Source organism: Chinchilla lanigera, unplaced genomic scaffold, assembly GCF_000276665.1.
Source record: "Chinchilla lanigera isolate Chin_1 unplaced genomic scaffold, ChiLan1.0 scaffold00033, whole genome shotgun sequence".
NCBI lineage: Eukaryota > Metazoa > Chordata > Mammalia > Rodentia > Chinchillidae > Chinchilla > Chinchilla lanigera.
The window spans coordinates 9,364,351-9,382,134 of NW_004955434.1; the positions used below are offsets into that span (position 1 = coordinate 9,364,351).

At 37.8% G+C, this 17,784-nt stretch overlaps 2 protein-coding genes across 2 annotated transcripts; one reads left to right on the top strand and one right to left on the bottom strand.

Annotated features, from left to right (window-relative positions):
• The first annotated feature begins 861 nt into the window (after positions 1–861).
• Positions 862–3,153, top strand: Insl4 (insulin-like 4 (placenta)). The gene is made up of 2 exons (XM_005388657.2): positions 862–1,858; positions 2,324–3,153. The coding sequence occupies exons 1-2, from the start codon at positions 1,648–1,650 to the stop codon at positions 2,548–2,550; spliced, it is 438 nt and encodes a 145-aa protein (XP_005388714.1). The 5' UTR covers positions 862–1,647; the 3' UTR covers positions 2,551–3,153.
• Positions 3,154–11,602: 8,449 nt separating this feature from the next.
• LOC102010725 (early placenta insulin-like peptide) lies at positions 11,603–14,004 on the bottom strand. Its single transcript, XM_005388747.2, has 2 exons — positions 13,694–14,004; positions 11,603–11,880 (listed from the first exon to the last, which is right to left on the bottom strand). Exons 1-2 carry the CDS (start codon positions 13,902–13,904, stop codon positions 11,669–11,671), a joined length of 423 nt encoding a protein of 140 aa, XP_005388804.1. The 5' UTR covers positions 13,905–14,004; the 3' UTR covers positions 11,603–11,668.
• Positions 14,005–17,784: the final 3,780 nt, after the last annotated feature.

Consider the following 17,784-nt stretch of genomic DNA (forward strand, 5'->3'; position numbering starts at 1 on the left):
ACATTCTGTATATTGTTGATGGAGAAGGACAGAGAAAATGATATAACTTTACCTTCAGAAGTGTTTCAGTTTGGATCTTAAATCATTCAGAAGGTTAATATGTTCAGAGGTAGAACTTCTCAAAAGTGATTGGATCATGAGGATTCCAACTTCATCAGTGGATTAATCCATTGATGGCATGAAATTACAATTTGATGGCATTATTGAGAAATAATGGAAGTTTTGGAAGTAGAACCTAGTGGAAGGGAGCAAATCATGGGGGCTGTGACCTTGGGAACTATATCTTGTCCTTGACCCCTTCAGGACAAACTTTCACATACTGCTTTATGGCTGCCATGAGGTGAACAGCTTTCCTTGACCAAGCCCTTCTGCCATGATGTTTTTGCCTTTCCTTAGGCCTAAAAGCAACGGAGCAGGCCAACCATGAATTGAAGACTCTGAAACTGAGCAAAAATAAACCTTTCTTCATGTGTGTATATATATTCATATATTCTCTAGTCTCTAGAGACTACAGCCTGAAACTAAAATACTCATGTAATTAATAAACCAAACAAACAAGCAAACAAAAAACCAAAGATAACTAATTGTTCAGAGGAATCAGAAGAAGGAAACTAGTAGAAAATAATAGAATCTGACTTCCTGCCACTGTAAGACCTACCTTGTTGCTCTTCCAGGAATTACCAGCAATGCTAGAAGCTTGTGTTTTTTCTCATCCTCATCAGGATCTCTGGAGGACAAGTGTAAACAGCGATCTTGAGTTTCCTAATAAGACTGAATGGAAAGGGGCTGGGAATTTAGCTCAGCGGCACAGTGCCTGCCTGGCAAGCACAAGGCTGTGAGTTTGATTCCCGGTACCGGAAAAAAAACAAAAAAAAGAAAAAGACTGAATGGAAATATAAGAATGAATGAAAAAATACACTGTAAATTTTAGACATCACTGTATGAGCATAAGGTGATGTTACTGAGAATTTTCCTACTTTGCACAGAACTTGTTTTAACCACCATTAGTTTTCCATGGTTTATGAAGATAACTCTATCTGTTCATCTCAATAGCATGGATAAATATACCAAGCACTATAGCAGTCTCATTAGAACCTTTTAGTACTTTGAAGAAGAAATAGAAACAAATGTGAGGCAGTCAGTGGGAAAATTTGAGATAAACTCTAGTAGTGGCTTTACAAGTCAGTTATATTTATTTTGTGTAACTACACTTCCTACAATCCCAATGCTGTGTTTTTGAGGTTAGAAAACAAACACCAAAAAGGTTGCAAGTGCTGTGTTTCAGTAAGCATAAAACTAGTGTAGAGGAAGAAAGAAATTGAAAAGGAAAGAAGGCAATTCAGATTGTTTAAACAGCACAGAGGAAAACAACCTTGAGAGGATAAAGAGGCACAGAATGTGTGAGGCAAGTTGGGGAGAGTGAACTAGAACTGAGAAGGTAAATTCAGTGGAAATGGGCGTGGAAGGGGTGGATCTGAGACCACTGGTTTAATAGCTAAGTGATATTCCAGGGGATATAAAAGCCTGATTAAACCAAGTAGGGAAAGAGGCCTGAGGTGGTCACACAGGCACAGGTGTGTGGACAACAGCAACAGCAGTCCCCAGAGTGAGGCTGAAAAGCCCAGGGCACAAGCTACCAGGTCCAAGATGACCTGCATGTTCGTAACCTACCTGCTAGGGATCTGGCTGTTGCTGAGTCAGTTGCCCGGTGAGACCACTGCAGGTCTGGTGGATAAGCTGCGTTATCTGATATGTAACAACCCACTGGTGGATCGACTTGAGAGAAGATGCATGAGAATACAAGCAGTGGACCCAACTCCTGTGGATGGATTGGCAGTGCAGCCACGAGGACTGTCAGGTAAGAGCTCCTGCCTACTCCCTTGCTATTCTACGTTGATCATTAATGGCTCTCCAGCTGCAGGGGAATCTGAAAGTCCGCCCTGGAAGTACTGTTAAAGATGTCATTGCCTGTTACTGGCTCCCACAGTGCAGGAGTACTGCTGAAAAGTTTGGACTTGTCCTCTGTGAGTTGATTTTATTGAAAGCACCTCTTTGGGAATCTCACCAGGGGGAAGGAAAGCTAAGGGAATAAGAAACAGACATGTCAAGAAGAATGAATAAAAACAGGGTAGCTGGGCAGGAAGTAAAGCTGTCAAAAGACCCACAGTAGGAGGGATGTAGTTAAGGATTATTTTTATATTTCATTGTACTGAGTAAATGCTTTTGCTTTTCAATATGAAAACCATTAAAACTTACCCTGCTTTTCTTGAAATGAATATATTTTCACATCTTTTCTTTTCTCACTTTTTAAAAAACATAATAGAATTCCCAGGATTGTTCACCCACAGAGATTCAGAAGCCTTAAATATTTTGGTGAAATTCATTCCTGAACCGCCACAGGAGCTGAAAGCAATGTTTTCTGATGAGCAGTCATTATTGAGGACACTAAACCATCCAAAAGACCGGGCAATGTTATTTACTGTGTTTGTCAGACTTTGTTGTAAATTTAATTGTGTCCAGCAAACTAAGATGTTAATTTGTAATTATTAATCCATTGTGCAATCTTCATTTCTAATCTTGAATATACCTCCACTGTTGTCTAAATCACTCACCACTGATTATTAAAATTATGGGAAATTATCAATGTTTTTTCATTTTTCTGAAACAGTCTCCCTAAGGCTATTCTTTGTGTCAACAGTTAATCCTTTTTACTAAAGAAGTCTTCACGTCTTTTAAAAAAAAAAAAGATCTGCCTGGTAAGGATGAGGCCCTGAGTTCATTCCACCTACCACCCCCAAATAATAATGATGCTGGTATAATGACATCAACTGCTCTAAATCTTACTTACCTTAAAATGATAATGAAGTCTTTATCATGATAACACAATGACTCACTGTGATATCCTCCTAATGTCAGGCTAAATAAAAAGGCCTGAAAGTGTCAATTAAGACCATGTAAAGATATAACCACAAGCCTTGGAAGTTTTTACTTAACTCAAAATGGACATACTTTGCCTTATTAATATATTACTGCAAGTAAGCAGGTTAAGCGTTTGGATTTTTATGGCCAAATGAACTTGATTCAAAATAGGGATGTTTCATGTTTTTGAGGGACTCAACTGTATACCTTGAAATAATAAAATACTTTGTATGAGATTGCTTCTGTTTATAATGTATTTATAAACCGTATCTCTCATAAACAAAAAGTCCTATTTTAGTATTTTTAGCAAATACACAGACATTAAGTTCTTCCATTGGGTGAGAAATTTATCTGGAGACACTATTTTTAACAGGAGTCCCCCTTAAACTGTGTCTTAAACCCTGGGATTTTAGCACCAAAGTATCAAGACTGTCAGGGCCTATAGTGTTCAGTGCCTCCTGTTGTGTCACCTTCAGTCTGCAGGATCCCCTCCAACACAATGTTTGTCTCTCTTCCTGGGTGCAGGGAAATTCGCCAAAAGTGAATGCATTCCCTAGGGTATTTACTACACAATGCACCAAGGTCTTCAACTCTTCTTGGTACCATGACTGGACAGTGTAATGTGAGAATCAGGAGCTGAAGTATATAGAGGTAGAGATAGAGCTGGAGAAATTCTATTTTGATTATATCAGTGTCAGTACCGAAGTTATCATGTACTATGGTTTTCCTAGGTGTTACTGTTGAGGACGGGGTGAAACAGGATCTTGCCACAGTGTTTTTCACCTTCACCTGTATGAATCTACATTACCCCCAATTTAAAATTTATTTAAAAATTTTCTCAAAGTCCCTCAGTCACATGGACTGGATGTGGGTGCTTTGCAGTTGGCAGTCACATACAGAAATAGGACTACATAGAAGATAGGAGGTAGTTGGAAAGATATCAGATGTGACATAGGAAAGAACAGCAAATTCACTTATAGAATAGCTAGTTAAAATCCTAATAAAGTGTGCCTAAAACTTTCATGAGAAATGAATAAATGTGAGCTTAATTTATCTCAGATATAAAAATTCTCAGTTAATGTCACTCTTAGTGCTGAAGGACCAAAAGCCTATACATCCTCAGATCAGGATCAAATAAAAAATGCCCCCTTTAACGACATCCATTCAGCATATTACTGTAAGTTCTACCTAGAAGAATTAGGTAAGAAAAAGAGGGGGGAAAGGCATGAAAATTGGGAAGGAAGATATAAAATATTCTCTGCCTGCAGATGATAGGAACTTATGTGTAGAAAAACCTAAAGAATTGAAAAAAAATGTTAGTACTAGTAGACTGTTTTCATAAAGTGATAGAAAACATCATGCAAAAATTGATTGCCGGTAAATATCCCTCCCCAAAAATTAAGAGAACAGTGCTATTCTCAATACAATCTAAAATAATTTAAAACTTTGGAATATATTTAAGGAGAAACCTACAAAACATTCATTGCTAAAAGATACTAAAGGAGACATAAATTAAGGGAAAAACTTTTTGCCATGCTCATGCAGTTTTCCTCAGCTGGCAGACTTAATATTGTTAGGACGTCAGTACTATTCAAAGCAGTCTACAGAGTCAGTGTCATCGTTACCAGAATCCCAAAGGATTTTGTGCAAAATGTTTTTTTAAACAGAAAACCCTCTCTAATACGAATGTGGAATGTTAAGACTCCCCAAATAGCCAAGAGTCTTGACAGAGATAACAAAGTTGAAGGATACAGCTTCCTGATTTCAAAACTTTCTACAAAGCTGTAGTTGACAAAACAGTGAGGTAGTATGTCTTGAACATAATGGTGGCTTTTTCTTTTCTCCCCTTTTAGTTTTGCAGATAGTAAGAGATGGAAGAGGTCGTGAGTGTGTTCTTTGAACCATCCTGTGCTGCTCGCTTGGTTTTACCTCAAGATGTTATGGGTTGAATTGTGTCCTTAAATAGATACTCAGATTATAAAACCCTTATATCACAGAATGAAACATTTATAGATGTGAGGTCTTTGCAGATGTAAGTAGTTAAAATGAGGTCGTACAAGTTGGATAGATGAGGCTTATGTTCAATAGGGTTGGTGCTATAATTCGGTAAGATTCATGGTGGCAATGAAGATCAGAATACCTAGCGTGTCAAGGGGAACAATACTAAAGAGCTGTGGCTGCATCTAACAAATCGCGCATGTCCGTCAGAAGTTAGGAAAAGGAGAGAAATGTCCCTCAAACACTGTATTTCAACTTTGAGCATCCAGAGCAATAAAATAACCTGTTTTTCTTGCTTTAAGCTGCCCAGTGTAGCTTCTTGGTTGCATTATCCTTAGGAAATTAACACGGGGACTTAGAACCACTCTAAGCTGTTTGCTTTTCACTTTCATGTTCATGCTGACTTACACAGAATGATGAAACAGTGAATAAAGGGAAATTTCAACCTGTAAAAATCCTCTGGAAGTAAAGCTTTAGACATTTTTTGGGTAAGGAATTTAAAACTTTATATTCCAGGCTGGTGATGTAGCTCACTGGTAGAGTCCTTGCTTAATTTGTTTAAGATCCTTGGTTCAACATACACTATTGTCTGCAAAACCAAACAAAATCAAAACCAAAAAAACCCTTACATGTCATATAAGATTATAGACCTTTCTCTGATACTTTCTTTCCTCACATCTTGCTTTATAATAATGAGAGTTATGTACCGAGTGCATTGACAAAGGAAAGCTGAGAAACAGTCATGTGGCTAAGAAGCTCCATGTGAGCATTGTCTTTGTTTTGTCACTCATGAAAACTAAGGACCCAGAACACTACATGTGATGTAAGAGGAACTGAATCATTGTTTGCTGAATGAACAAGTAGAATTCCCTGTCCTGCCAAAAAATGTATCGTTGACTGATCATTATTAATGTCAAACTACAAAGCATACCATGTCTTCCTTATTTTCAACAGTGTAGAATAGCTTGGGGAAGCCAAGGGATTTATTTCAGATAGTGCAGTATATTCTTAGAGTCCTGAGGTTTCTTTCTGTACAGTCCCAAGATTCTCCTGTCCTCCAGTTTTCTTTATGAGAGACAAATCATGATCATGAATGGTACCCCAGTACTTCAGGATAAAATTTAAACTCCATTCCTAGTTTGAACTGGATGATTTAAGATTCCATCCCCGTCTCCATCTCTTGCAACATCTTGCCAATTCCCCGTCATGCTTTCAACATCTTGCTTTCCTATCCTACTGAATCTGGACAGTTCCATCATATTGTGCTTTGTTCTCTTCTCTGTGCTTTTCCCTACACCCAGTTTACCCATTCATCTCCTTAAATACCTTTCATAGTGTAGATCAAACATTACTTCCACCAGGGAGATTTTGCAGGCTTCCTTCTCTTACAGTGCTTCTTTTATACTTCTTCCTTTTCATGTCAGCGTTAAATAAGTGCTATTTCTTTGGGTTTGTTTTGTTGTCAGTGATGCTGTACTAACAGTATAGCATTTATTTGTCTTTTTACCTGTTAATGTTCCATGTTAGACTGTGATCTGTGAGTTGACTGTGGGGATCATTTACAGATACACAACAGCTGTTCAACATATGCTACTAAAGGAAATTCCACCTAGCATTGAGGTATTTGCAGTCTGTTGGGGGTAAAAGGAAGGTGAAACAGTAGACTGGGGCTACAGAGTGAAAATGTACTGAGTGCCCAGGTTAGTAGAACTAGGGATGTCGGAGGAGCCTCTATGATTAAAGATCCTGTGTTACAGGAGAAAAAGGGAGGCCAAGAGGATAACTCACCAACTGTCGGGTGAGTTATCTCTTTGAGGAAGGAATCTGCTGCCCTCTTTGTGAGTGAAAAAATGAATACAGAAATCATTATGGATTAGAAGTTTGGAGAACAAGAGGCAGGGTGGATTCTGTATTAGAACTCCAGAGGAAAAGAGGCTGAGATGTCTGTCTGAGGTATTCCATGGAAATCATGCTCAATTCCTCCCAATACAACTACTCTCTGAGTCCTTTTGAACACCTGTGGTTATGATATTGAACTAGAGTAAGTTATTCCTCCAACTCTTGCATCCTGCCATGATTTGAACGTGATACGTGCCCCACACAGTCCTTTGTAATTAAAGAGTTGGTTACAGTTTGGTGCTATTGGGAAGTGGTGGAACCTTTTGGAAGATGGAGGTTAGTGGGAGGCCCTAGGTCACAGAAGGTATGAGGTATTTTTTTTATGGGATTCCTTTGGTAGTTTTCTTTTTAGTTCACTAGAGAACATTATTATAAAAAGTATGAGCCTCATCCTGCTTTCTTTCTGGCTTGTTCACACACAAGCACCTGCCATGACATACTGCCATTTACCACATTCACTGGAGGTCAAAGCAAGGGGGCCACCTGATTTTGTACTTTGAATCTCCAAAACTGTCAGTTAAATAACCCTTTCCTAAGTGAGTAGCCTAATCATTTCTTTGTAGTACACAAAATTGAATGATGTACATTCTTTCTACCATAGGTAGAGGAAAAATCAAGAGATCTGCCTATGACTGATTATGGAGGACTTTTAAAACATTCTTCCAGTAAATTCACAGGCATATTTAGACTGTCATGTTACCACAGGATTTAGAAACTATACTTTTTGACTGGAAAAAACTAACTGCAATACAACCCAGTCACATATATTCTAGAATCTTCCTCAGTAGGATGATTGGTGCCAATTGTAAATGGCCCCAGTGGCAACCTGAATTATTTCCTTAGCTCAGTGGTTCTTCAATGTTGTAGCACATAAGAATCACATGCGGGTTTCTAAAACCTCTCCTGGTCTATATCACATTCAGAAACAAGTCAGGACCCACGCTTTGGTACTTGCAAAGATTCCCAGTTGATTTTGGTGTGATGCAAAGTTGGGAAACCATCATCTTGCTATTTCCCAAAGACCCTATTAAAAAGATTTTAGGACTAATTTAATTGTATTTCTTACCTAGTCATCTCTATGGAATTTTTTTTTATTTTAAAAATAAAAGGAGGAAAACATTAACAGACAACCTTTTACAAAATAGCAAAAGAACAGTACAGACAATACAGAGTTACAAACACAGTGGTAGGAAATTAACAATGCTTGTTGTATTACATATTGATATCTTCAAAGTGGTTTCTCATGAAAACAGAGACATACAGTACTGATCAATCAAGAACTCATTGACAGTTTCTTTCAGCAAAGAAATAGAAGACAGTAGAACAACTATGTTAACTATCCTGTATATACATACATACAACGTTTATCCTTCTTTCCCTTCTCTTTTCCCCCATCCCAGTTGCCCTTTACTTTTGTGCATTTTCTTTCATTTCATAATGTCTATCACACTTCCTAGTTTAAATGAACTCTTTCGGGTTTTGCACTAGTGAAACAATGCAGTGCTTGCACATGCAGGTCTGATTTATTTCACTTATGAGTATGGTCTCTAGTTATGACCATTTACCTATAAAGCCCTCAAGTTTATCTTTCTTTATAGCTGAGTAATATTCCATTATATAAAAGTACCACAATTTTCTTATCCAATCCTTGGTGGGTGGACATTTGGGTTGCTTCTATGGAATTTTTAATGTAAAAATTTTTATAAATACATAAAATCTATTAGCAAAAACAAGTGAAATGTCAGAGGAGTAAAAGAGGACTAGAACTAAGGGTCGTCACAGCATTTGGGTAGTAGAAGTCATGTCCCAGAGTCAGAGTAGGGTTTGCAGTAAACTCCAGAAGGAATAAGAGGGGATTTTTAGGGAGATACCTTAACATTTTGCTAGGAAAAGATTTGTGGCGGTAGGTTGCTTATTTAGGAAAAACAAATTAGAAAACCAGAAGAAAATCCCGGTGAAAACAGTCAAGAAGATTAGCAGGTCTGTATTTTAGGATATTTTCTCTAGATGCTACCCTGAGGTATTATCACTGTATTTTGGTACTCTGACTTCTATCCCCACTTTCCAGTTCCCTCTGATAGGGCAAGAGAGACTCCGTTTTCTTTTTTTTTAACTCCATATTAAAGGAAGTCACTTAAGTTCATTTAAGCTACGGTTGACCCCTGTAACGGTTGATATATTGTGTCAACTTGGGGAATCTAGGGGTTTGGCTAAGCGACTCAGCAGTTCTGCATTTGGGGTGAAAAGGACTAACCCTTACCCTTCTGGGATGCTGTTCATTGTGTCAATTTGAGAAGTTTAGAAGGTTAACTGTGTGACTCAGCAGGAAGCCAGGGTGCTTACTTTGTATTCATCCTGAGCCTGTGCAAGCCGAGGGCATGGAGATTATGTGAGTGCTACACACCCTCTGGGTGGGGGTAGTGAGCTTACAGTGTAAGGGAGGGAAAGAGCCTTTCTCCTCTCTGCCACCCCTCCCTTGTGCTCTTGTTACTTTTGCTGTCTTCCGCCTCCATGAACCATTGCCCTCTGCCATGTGCCACCCTGCCTTGGAACCAGCCGAGTATGGACTGAAACCTCCACAAACTGTGAGCTAAATAAACCTTTCCTTCCTTAATTTTGGGCGTTGGGTATTTTGTCTCAGCAAGGAGAAAAAAAGTAACCAAGACAACCCCACTTTTCACCCCCTCCCCGTGGTTAGTGATCAACCTACTTGAAGGAGAGTAGAGTGATAAAATGGGGTCAGAACAAACAGGATAAATTGGAAAGTAGGCTAAAAGTTAAAATACACTGGTTAACTTCTGGGAAAGGTAAACCTTATAACCATTATGTGACATTCTTGTAAAATTCCCCAAAATGAGGTAATGGTTACCATGGAAACCTAAAAATGTACTTAAACAGAAGGTAAGACCCAGATCAGGGTGGACATCTTCTCTGGTTCCTGATTAGAGACTGTCCATCAGCCAACTCAATAAAGCTTTTCTTTTTCCTGCTCTTTTGGTCTCTTGTGAATGCCTCACTTGCTATATCACCTTCAAGCAGGCAACCTTGTACTCACTTGCTATATCACCTTCAAGCAGGCAACCTGGACCTGGTGTACCCGGTGGGCTTTTGAAGAGTTATAAGCAGGATATGCTTACACCTACACTTGCCATTTGTTTTTTGGTAAATGCCTGATGATAGGGGAAAGGTTATGCAGATATCTTTGGCAGTATCAAAGCTAGAGAAAGAGAGGAAAGTTTTGCTGTACATTGCTCAGTAGCCACACTGACTAGGAGAATTGAAGACTAAGATGAAAGAGTGTCATGTCCAAAGAAAAGATAACGTTCTTGGCAAACAGAGAATTACAGTGAGTTGCAGTGGTAGCCATTGAGGGCAGTGGAGTCCAAGGTCTTGGTGGGAGGGTGCTAAGACCCAGGTTTAGTGTATACCTTAAATGGGAATAATGTCTGATGCTGATTTCCCCACAGCAGAATTTGGATTTCTGTTCATTTGTTAAAAGAAAAAAAAATGGTTATTTCTTACACACCAGAGACCATTCTTTCAGATTCTTCATATATGTTGAACATAATCAGTCAGCTGGAGAGAAGAAAAATATAGATCACAAGAAGCTTGGTTAGGTAGAGGGTTGATTTTTTTGGGTATCATTTCTTTCATATAAATCAGAAAGAAAAATGGAGTAATGTATTCTGATGAACATGAAAGTAATTGAGTCACTAGGTGATAGTGAATGACCTCAGCATTATTAGTTAAGTATGAGGTGAGAACTAGGGGGATGGAAAAGAAACCTTAGAGAGAATGGAGTTCTGGAATCAACACTGGTCAGTGTGCTATATGTAAATGAGTTATAATAAGCAGCAAAGGTTCCATTATGGAAGCATGTTGGAAGCATCTTGGCTTTCTCCCTGAATAGTTATATTTTGTTTCTTCTTTTTCAATGAATAGAAAACTTCAGGGAGGATATGATAAACCTCAGTGGCTTGGTTATGATGAACCATGTGTAGAGATTTAAGATATAGGAACTGCTGGGTTCATCTCCTATAACTGTGTTTTCAGAATTTGATGGAGGAGACTAAATTGTTATAAATGTACCTACTCTATAAATGCTGGCTAGGAATGTCTGGGTATAGAGATTAAAGGAATTGATACAATTTTAAGATGATATCATGCTGATTTACCACTGTGATAAATATTCATGTAATTTCACAATGTATCTTGCTTACATAAATGTTCTGTAAATCCTAAAATGGCAAATCTGAATACTTTCCTTTATCAAATTTAATCCTTCTAAGATACATTATTGAGTTATTTATTCAGTAACCTATATGCTAACATCACTTAAAACCATTTATTGACTCTCTTAGAAGAATAGAAGCAACCTTATTTGAAAAACCGTTGGTTCATTTAGGCCCCAAAATTCAAATTTACTTATTTTTTATTCAGAATTTTTCCAAATAATATTTCAGTACAGCCCTTGCCCAAACCCAATTCAATGAAAGTAAAAAATTCCATATGGCCTATGTTGACAAGGTCATAAAAATGTAATCACTTTTATATGTATCTGGTATTTAAAAGTATTAGGTTAGTTAAAGAGACAAAGGTTTTAATATTATAAAGTTAACAAAATTGAACAATTAGTATAACTATACTATTAGTGAGAAAGATAAAGTGATTTCAGCAGAAAAAGAATTTTTTAGAGAAAGTACAATCATGAAAAACTTATTATAGAACAAATAAAAATGCAATACTAATGAGAATTTCTCATGTTCTAAAAATAATCAGTGGCCACTGAACTGAGCATCATTGAATGTGCTTGGAGAATACACATGAAGCTAGGTGAGAAGTCCGAATCACTCTATCTGCATGCTTCAAGAAGAGATTTTCTGTCACAACCTTCATCGCAACATTTTTCAATGATATTAAGTAGACTTCTCTTTGCCTGGAAAAGGGGGTCCTTCCAGAATGGTGTCTGTCCTTCATACATCATGTCCTTTGGCATATTAGGAATGGATTCTGACATCATACCAAAGGTTCCTGCATCTTCGTCAATGGAGGATGATACTGTTTCTGTTATGTTAAAAAAGTGAAAAATAAGGAAAAAATCATGTCAAAGGGAACCTGAAAAATTAAAATTTTGCCTCCTCCAAAATATAACCTTGCCTCAAGATAGTTAAACAACAGAACCAGCAAAATTCTTAACATATAAACAATGTAGGTGACTTAAATTGGTCACCTTCAGATGCTACAAAATCACAACAGTATGGTTACTTCTCTGTCCCCTCTGTGAATTTTTCCCATCACCGTCTAAATATTTACTTTTGACTTTCTCTTACACTATTTTGATTGATAATTTTCAGTTTAAATAATCCCTGCACTGCAGCAGGAAATTTATAATCTCAAATTTTCCAATAGAAAGATCCATATATTTGTATATCTGCCTAACTCTGTATACATGCATATTCATATCTATACCAGATATTAACTTTAGATATCCATAAGTATTTTCTATTTTTATTATTAAATTTATCAACATTTCTCAGGCTTTATGATCATTTTAAGTTATTTACTTCCAAAAGGGTGAAATTTAAACCAAAATAATAGTATAATATGCTCTTCAGTTTCCATTGGAAAATTTCTTATTGTATTCTTTCTTTATTTTCTAGTAAAATAGATCAAACTTTGACCACAGTGTCAAATAAAGAAATAACTTTGAAATCATGCTATAATTCATATAAAATGGAAATACATTTACTATGCAACATCACTTTTCAGGGCGGTAAGTTAATGGTTTAATGTAGGGTTTGCATAGAGCTTACAAAATGTAGTTCCGAATTCACACATTATTAATGCAGAACCTGTGTCATTTTTATTAATGGAAAACTGATTGGTAACTTATCTTGGTTTTATAGACTTTAACATGATCCACTAGACTGAACAGAATAGCCTCTATCTTGGAAGCTACCCTTGCTAGTTCTAAGGTAGCTTGTAGTTTAAGAATACTCGGTGACTTAAAAAAGTTTAAAAACTCTTCTAGAACTGGGATTCCAGTTCTTTAAGTTTCATTAAGATTACACTTTAAAAAGACAGATACCTTCAAAAGCTTGAAAGCATTAATCAGATTTTCAGCTATGATGGTCTAAAGAGCAAATTTGCCTTCACTCCGGTCCCTTCAATGTTCTCTTTAGTCACTCAAAGACTTTCCTTTCTCTTCCATCCCTGAGCTACAACACCTAATTTCCTTAGGTTGCATTAAAAAAAGAAAAAAAGAAAAAGAAATATGTTCTCCGTGGAAGAGACCACAAACCAGCTTTTTGATAAGGAAGAGTCATTCAATTTAAGACCCTTCCAGTCACCCATTCTGTGGCCCCAACAGGGGACTCAGCATGCTGTTCCTTGCTCTTTGGTGCACAAACAAGCATGATAACTCATCCACCACCTGACTGCTTCCTTTCCTGTCAGTTGGCGATACCCCTTCCAGGTTTCTGGAAGCAGCGGCCTGCTGTATGACTGCCCATTTTCTAAAGAAACCCAGGGATATACTCTACCTATTGCAGGTCTTAGGGGGTCCTGTCTCCTCTGTGGCTTCTGCCTGCCATCTGCTGTGTTATTCTGCATTCTGGGAAGGAAGGGAACCAACCAAGTGCCTCTCTTGCCTCCTTTTTGCCTCGCTCTTGTGAGATTCCCAGTGAGATGCTTTGTATATAAGCAAGTTACAAAGGAAAAGCTCAACTGTCAGGCACCAGCCACAGCAGAGAGTAGGCTTGGGACCTGCGGCCAGTGTGGTCTCCAGTGGTGTTGTGCCAGTCTGCCTGTGTTCACGTTGTTCACCCTGAGGCCCATAGATGGGAAGCACAGAAAGGCAGCTTGAGGGGGCTCTTACTTGTGAGCGATCCAGATTCTTCTAGCTGGTCCACCTGGATTTTGGAGATTCTGTTATCAGCTTCCAAGCAGGCGATTACGAGGGCCTCATCAAATTCATTGCCACATAACTTCTTCTTTTCATCATTTATCCACTGAGTGGAGCTTTCTCGGAGGAACTGACTCAGCATTAGCCAGACTATTGGCAGGTGGGACCAGAGCAGGCTGAACATCCTGGACTTTGTTTCTGTTGCTCTGGGGCTTTCAGCCTTTTTCTAGCTACTGCTCCCCTTATTGTTCCCTGTAGTTCTTTGCCAGTGTACCTATTCTGCCTTCTGCTTTCTGCCTGTTATATCAGGCTTTTATTCCCCTAGAGCTGTTATTCAGCTCTTAAGTCTACAGTTGCAGCTCCACCCCTTTCCCAAGCACCAATAGGGAATTTCCTCCTTCAGCTCCAGTTCATTCTCTACTTCCCCTTCCTCTCCCCATGTCCCGCCATGCTTAGACGTTCTTCTAATCTTGTTTAAGTTTGAATTTTCTCTTTTTTTATTGTCTTTTCACTTTTACGGTTATTTTTTATATTTACTAAAATGAGTTTTAATGTTTATTTGCTTGGTTAAAGGCTTGTCTTAATCATTACTGAAAATATTGGTGAAGCAGAAATAAAATTGACTTCTAAGTTCATCAGCTACAGATTATCTCTGTTAACATATGGTGTAAAGCTTTCTAATATTCTTCCTAAATCCCACAGATTTCTTTGTATTTATTCAAAGCTTTAAGAGAGTATAACTATATTGATTTCTGTAATGCATTGCATATTCTTCCACAGTACCCTAACTTGTGGTTGGATTAATTCTTCACAAATGAAAAGAAATCGTGTGGATAGTACTAAAATAACATTATTTCAGTCTTGTATGATAATTTTTAAAGTTTATAGCATACTTTCTCATTCAATTGTAAAAAACTGGAATCTTAAGCTTCCAGGGAACTTGAAATTTCTGTAGTTAGGGCTCTCCTTCAGAGATCCTGGCAAAGATAAGAAAATATATGAGCTCTGTAGGGTGGATTTCTAAGACTTAGAAGAGCACCCACTGGAGGTCTTCCTATAATGATGTGAAGTCAGACTTTGTACCTTCCTATCTACATTTTTCTTTGGATCCGTGGGTAACTGGTGAATTGTTACCAGTTACCTGGATTCTTTAATTTGAAAGTATAATTACTATTTCAAGGACTATAGAACATGCATACAAAAATATACATGTTCACATGCCAACACACAAAAAGGCAATAAAAAATAGTAGAATCCCACAATCACAAGGACAACAATTTGGTGACACATGTTCACGCATGAAAAATTTGTATCTCTGTGATTTATTAAGCACTATGTATGTTGTACCTTGTGAACATAAACTTTTATTGCTTAAGTTTTAAGCCATGTCAGAAGTTTTGGGGGTAATATATTTGTTAGATAACTCTCAAAGTAGAGGTATATTTTAACTGCAAATAGGGCACATGTTTATAAGCCTCATTGGTTAAGCTTGAAAATCTGCTAAGATCAGATCTCTTCCATTCAAGTTAGCCTGAGGGATTGATGAAAATTATGGTACCTTTCAAATAAACTAATAAATCCTCATAGTTCCCAATGAAAAAAATATGATGTAGGTCCCTGCCAGTAGGAAAATGGCCCACTCATGATTTGTCAAGCGCTGGATATTGCATAACTCTTCAAATAATACCTGTCTAAGGTTGCAGAATAGTGACAGTCATTTTAGATGTGCTTTCAGTAAGACAAGAAATCAGTACCAAAAAACAAATAGCCCACTCAATAAATAGGCCAATGAATTGAACAGACATTTCTTAAAGTATAAATGGCTAACAAGTATGTGAAAAAATGATCACCATCTTTAGCCACTAGAGAAGGGCAAGTTAAACCATCATGAATTTCCATCTAACCCCAGTCAGAACGACTAGCATCAAGACTACAAAAAGGAATAAATTTGGTGAGGATGTGGGATGAGGGAGCTGGGGGAAAGGAACTTTTTTATACTGTTGGTGGGATTATAAATTATTACAGTCATTATGGAAATCACTATGGATGTGTCTCAAAAAACTAAAAAAGGAGCTACAGATTGATCCATCTATACCACTTGTTTGTATATTCCTGGAATTAAAGTCAGCATACTATACAGATATCTGAGCACCCAGAAGTGTCACTTACCTTATACAGTCTGCACTAGCTAAGCTATAGAAACAGCCTAGGTTGCCCATCAACAGAAAATGGAACAAGAAACTGTAGTATATATACACAATAGAATATTACTCAGTGATAAAGAACAAAAATCGTGTAATTTGCAGGAAAATGGGTGAAACTAGAGGTCTTTGTGTTAAATGAAATAAGCCAGGCTCAGAAAGTCAAATATTATATGTCCTTTCTCATATGAGGAATCTAGAAAAACAATTTTTTAAAAGAGAGAGATGACATGGAAGTGGAAAGCAGACTATCTGAAAAGAGGAACGAGTTTGGGGGTAGGAACAGAAAGGAGAAAAGTGTAATGGTGCCCGGAGAGATCTAAGTATGGTGTATACCTGTACAAACTGCCAAAATCAAACTCCCTGTTCTGTGTAAATAGGGTATATACTAATTTAAAAATTAAAAGAAGGCCTGAAAAAAAATTATGGAAGTAGGGCTTCTGAATCAGAATCTGTATTTGTTGCCTTTTTTTTTTTTCTGGTACCAGGAATTGAACTCACAACCTTGCACTTGCCAGGCAGGCACTGTGCCGCTGAGCTAAATCCCCAGCCCCTGTTGCCTTTGGTTATATGACTGCTTTTGAAGTGATACAAAGATAATTTGTGGTTAGCTACTTACTATAAATAATCAACTCTTGTGCTATTAAAATTTACTTAAATGTCATGAGAAATGGACCATTGTAGCTTAATGTGGTTGTCACATAAAACTTTTATTCTGAGCATAGATATATACAAGTTAGACTTGTGTACTCAGTGAAGAACAGAATAATGTAGAAGAGTGGTTTAAATAAACTCTACAAAGTAAACATCCAACACTGTTTAGCATGTAAGTGAAATCAGCAAATCCTGCCCAGTTTTTTAGTCAGCCATGCTTAGCCCTTAGGGCTGCCTTCTTATGCTCTCGACCTTGTGGCCCCTGAATGCCTACTTCCCCTCCTTTCTCAGCATGCATTTTAGGCAGGAAAGAAAGGGAAAAAAGAAGGCTTAGAGCTTGAATTAAAAAGCAAAGGTTTTACCAGAAACTTCCATACTCATGCTTAAAGTGTATTGACCAGAAGTGTGTCACATGGATAGTGCTACTGGGAGGAGATGTTAGGACACCATACTGTTAGACACTAAGGGGGGCAGGCACCCTTAGGGGCAAACTCCTATATTAATGCATCTTCAAAGTTGTATTTTTTGTTTGTTTAACCTAAAATTCTTTGGAGAAACAATCAGCAAAGGTCATCAACATACTCTGATTCGTTGTTTTAGGTGGCCTAGATTAAACTTGGTTCCCCCGCTTGATGGGTGGTGCCAGACCCTTGAAATAATTAATAGAGTCATAATAGTAGAGTGAAGGACTAACTATGTTAAAAAAGCATGCCAGGGCTAGTGAGAAGTCGAGATTATATCTCTGCTCTGAGGTCTTAGAAATTTAAAGACAGCTTTTATATAGGCTGAGAGCAGAGGTCTAAATTAAAAAAAGTCTCTGTCTCAAGGGGAGTCTGGTCAGAGATTCCTAAGCAGAGAAAGCCTCCTAGAGGATCTGAGAGATTTTTTTTCTTTTAAAGCTCTGTCCTGGTTGCCAGCAATTATATGTTAGGGAAGTTGGAAGACATTTCCATCTTGCACATGTGCAGCAAGGTAAATGCGCTCTGGAGGGAAGTGTGGTGTTTCTGTTTTTGTTTTTATATTCCAGAACCCTCAGGTTTTATGACCTCAGTGCTGTAAAATACCAAATTAGAAATGTATACTCAGGTAAAGGATCATTTTATACGTTCATCCTACTTCCTATATCAAAAGAACCTGTAAAACATGGCTGCTGAGAACTGAGACCAGGTGTACTCAGGCACAAAAGACCTCCAGAGTAAGCCCCTGCTA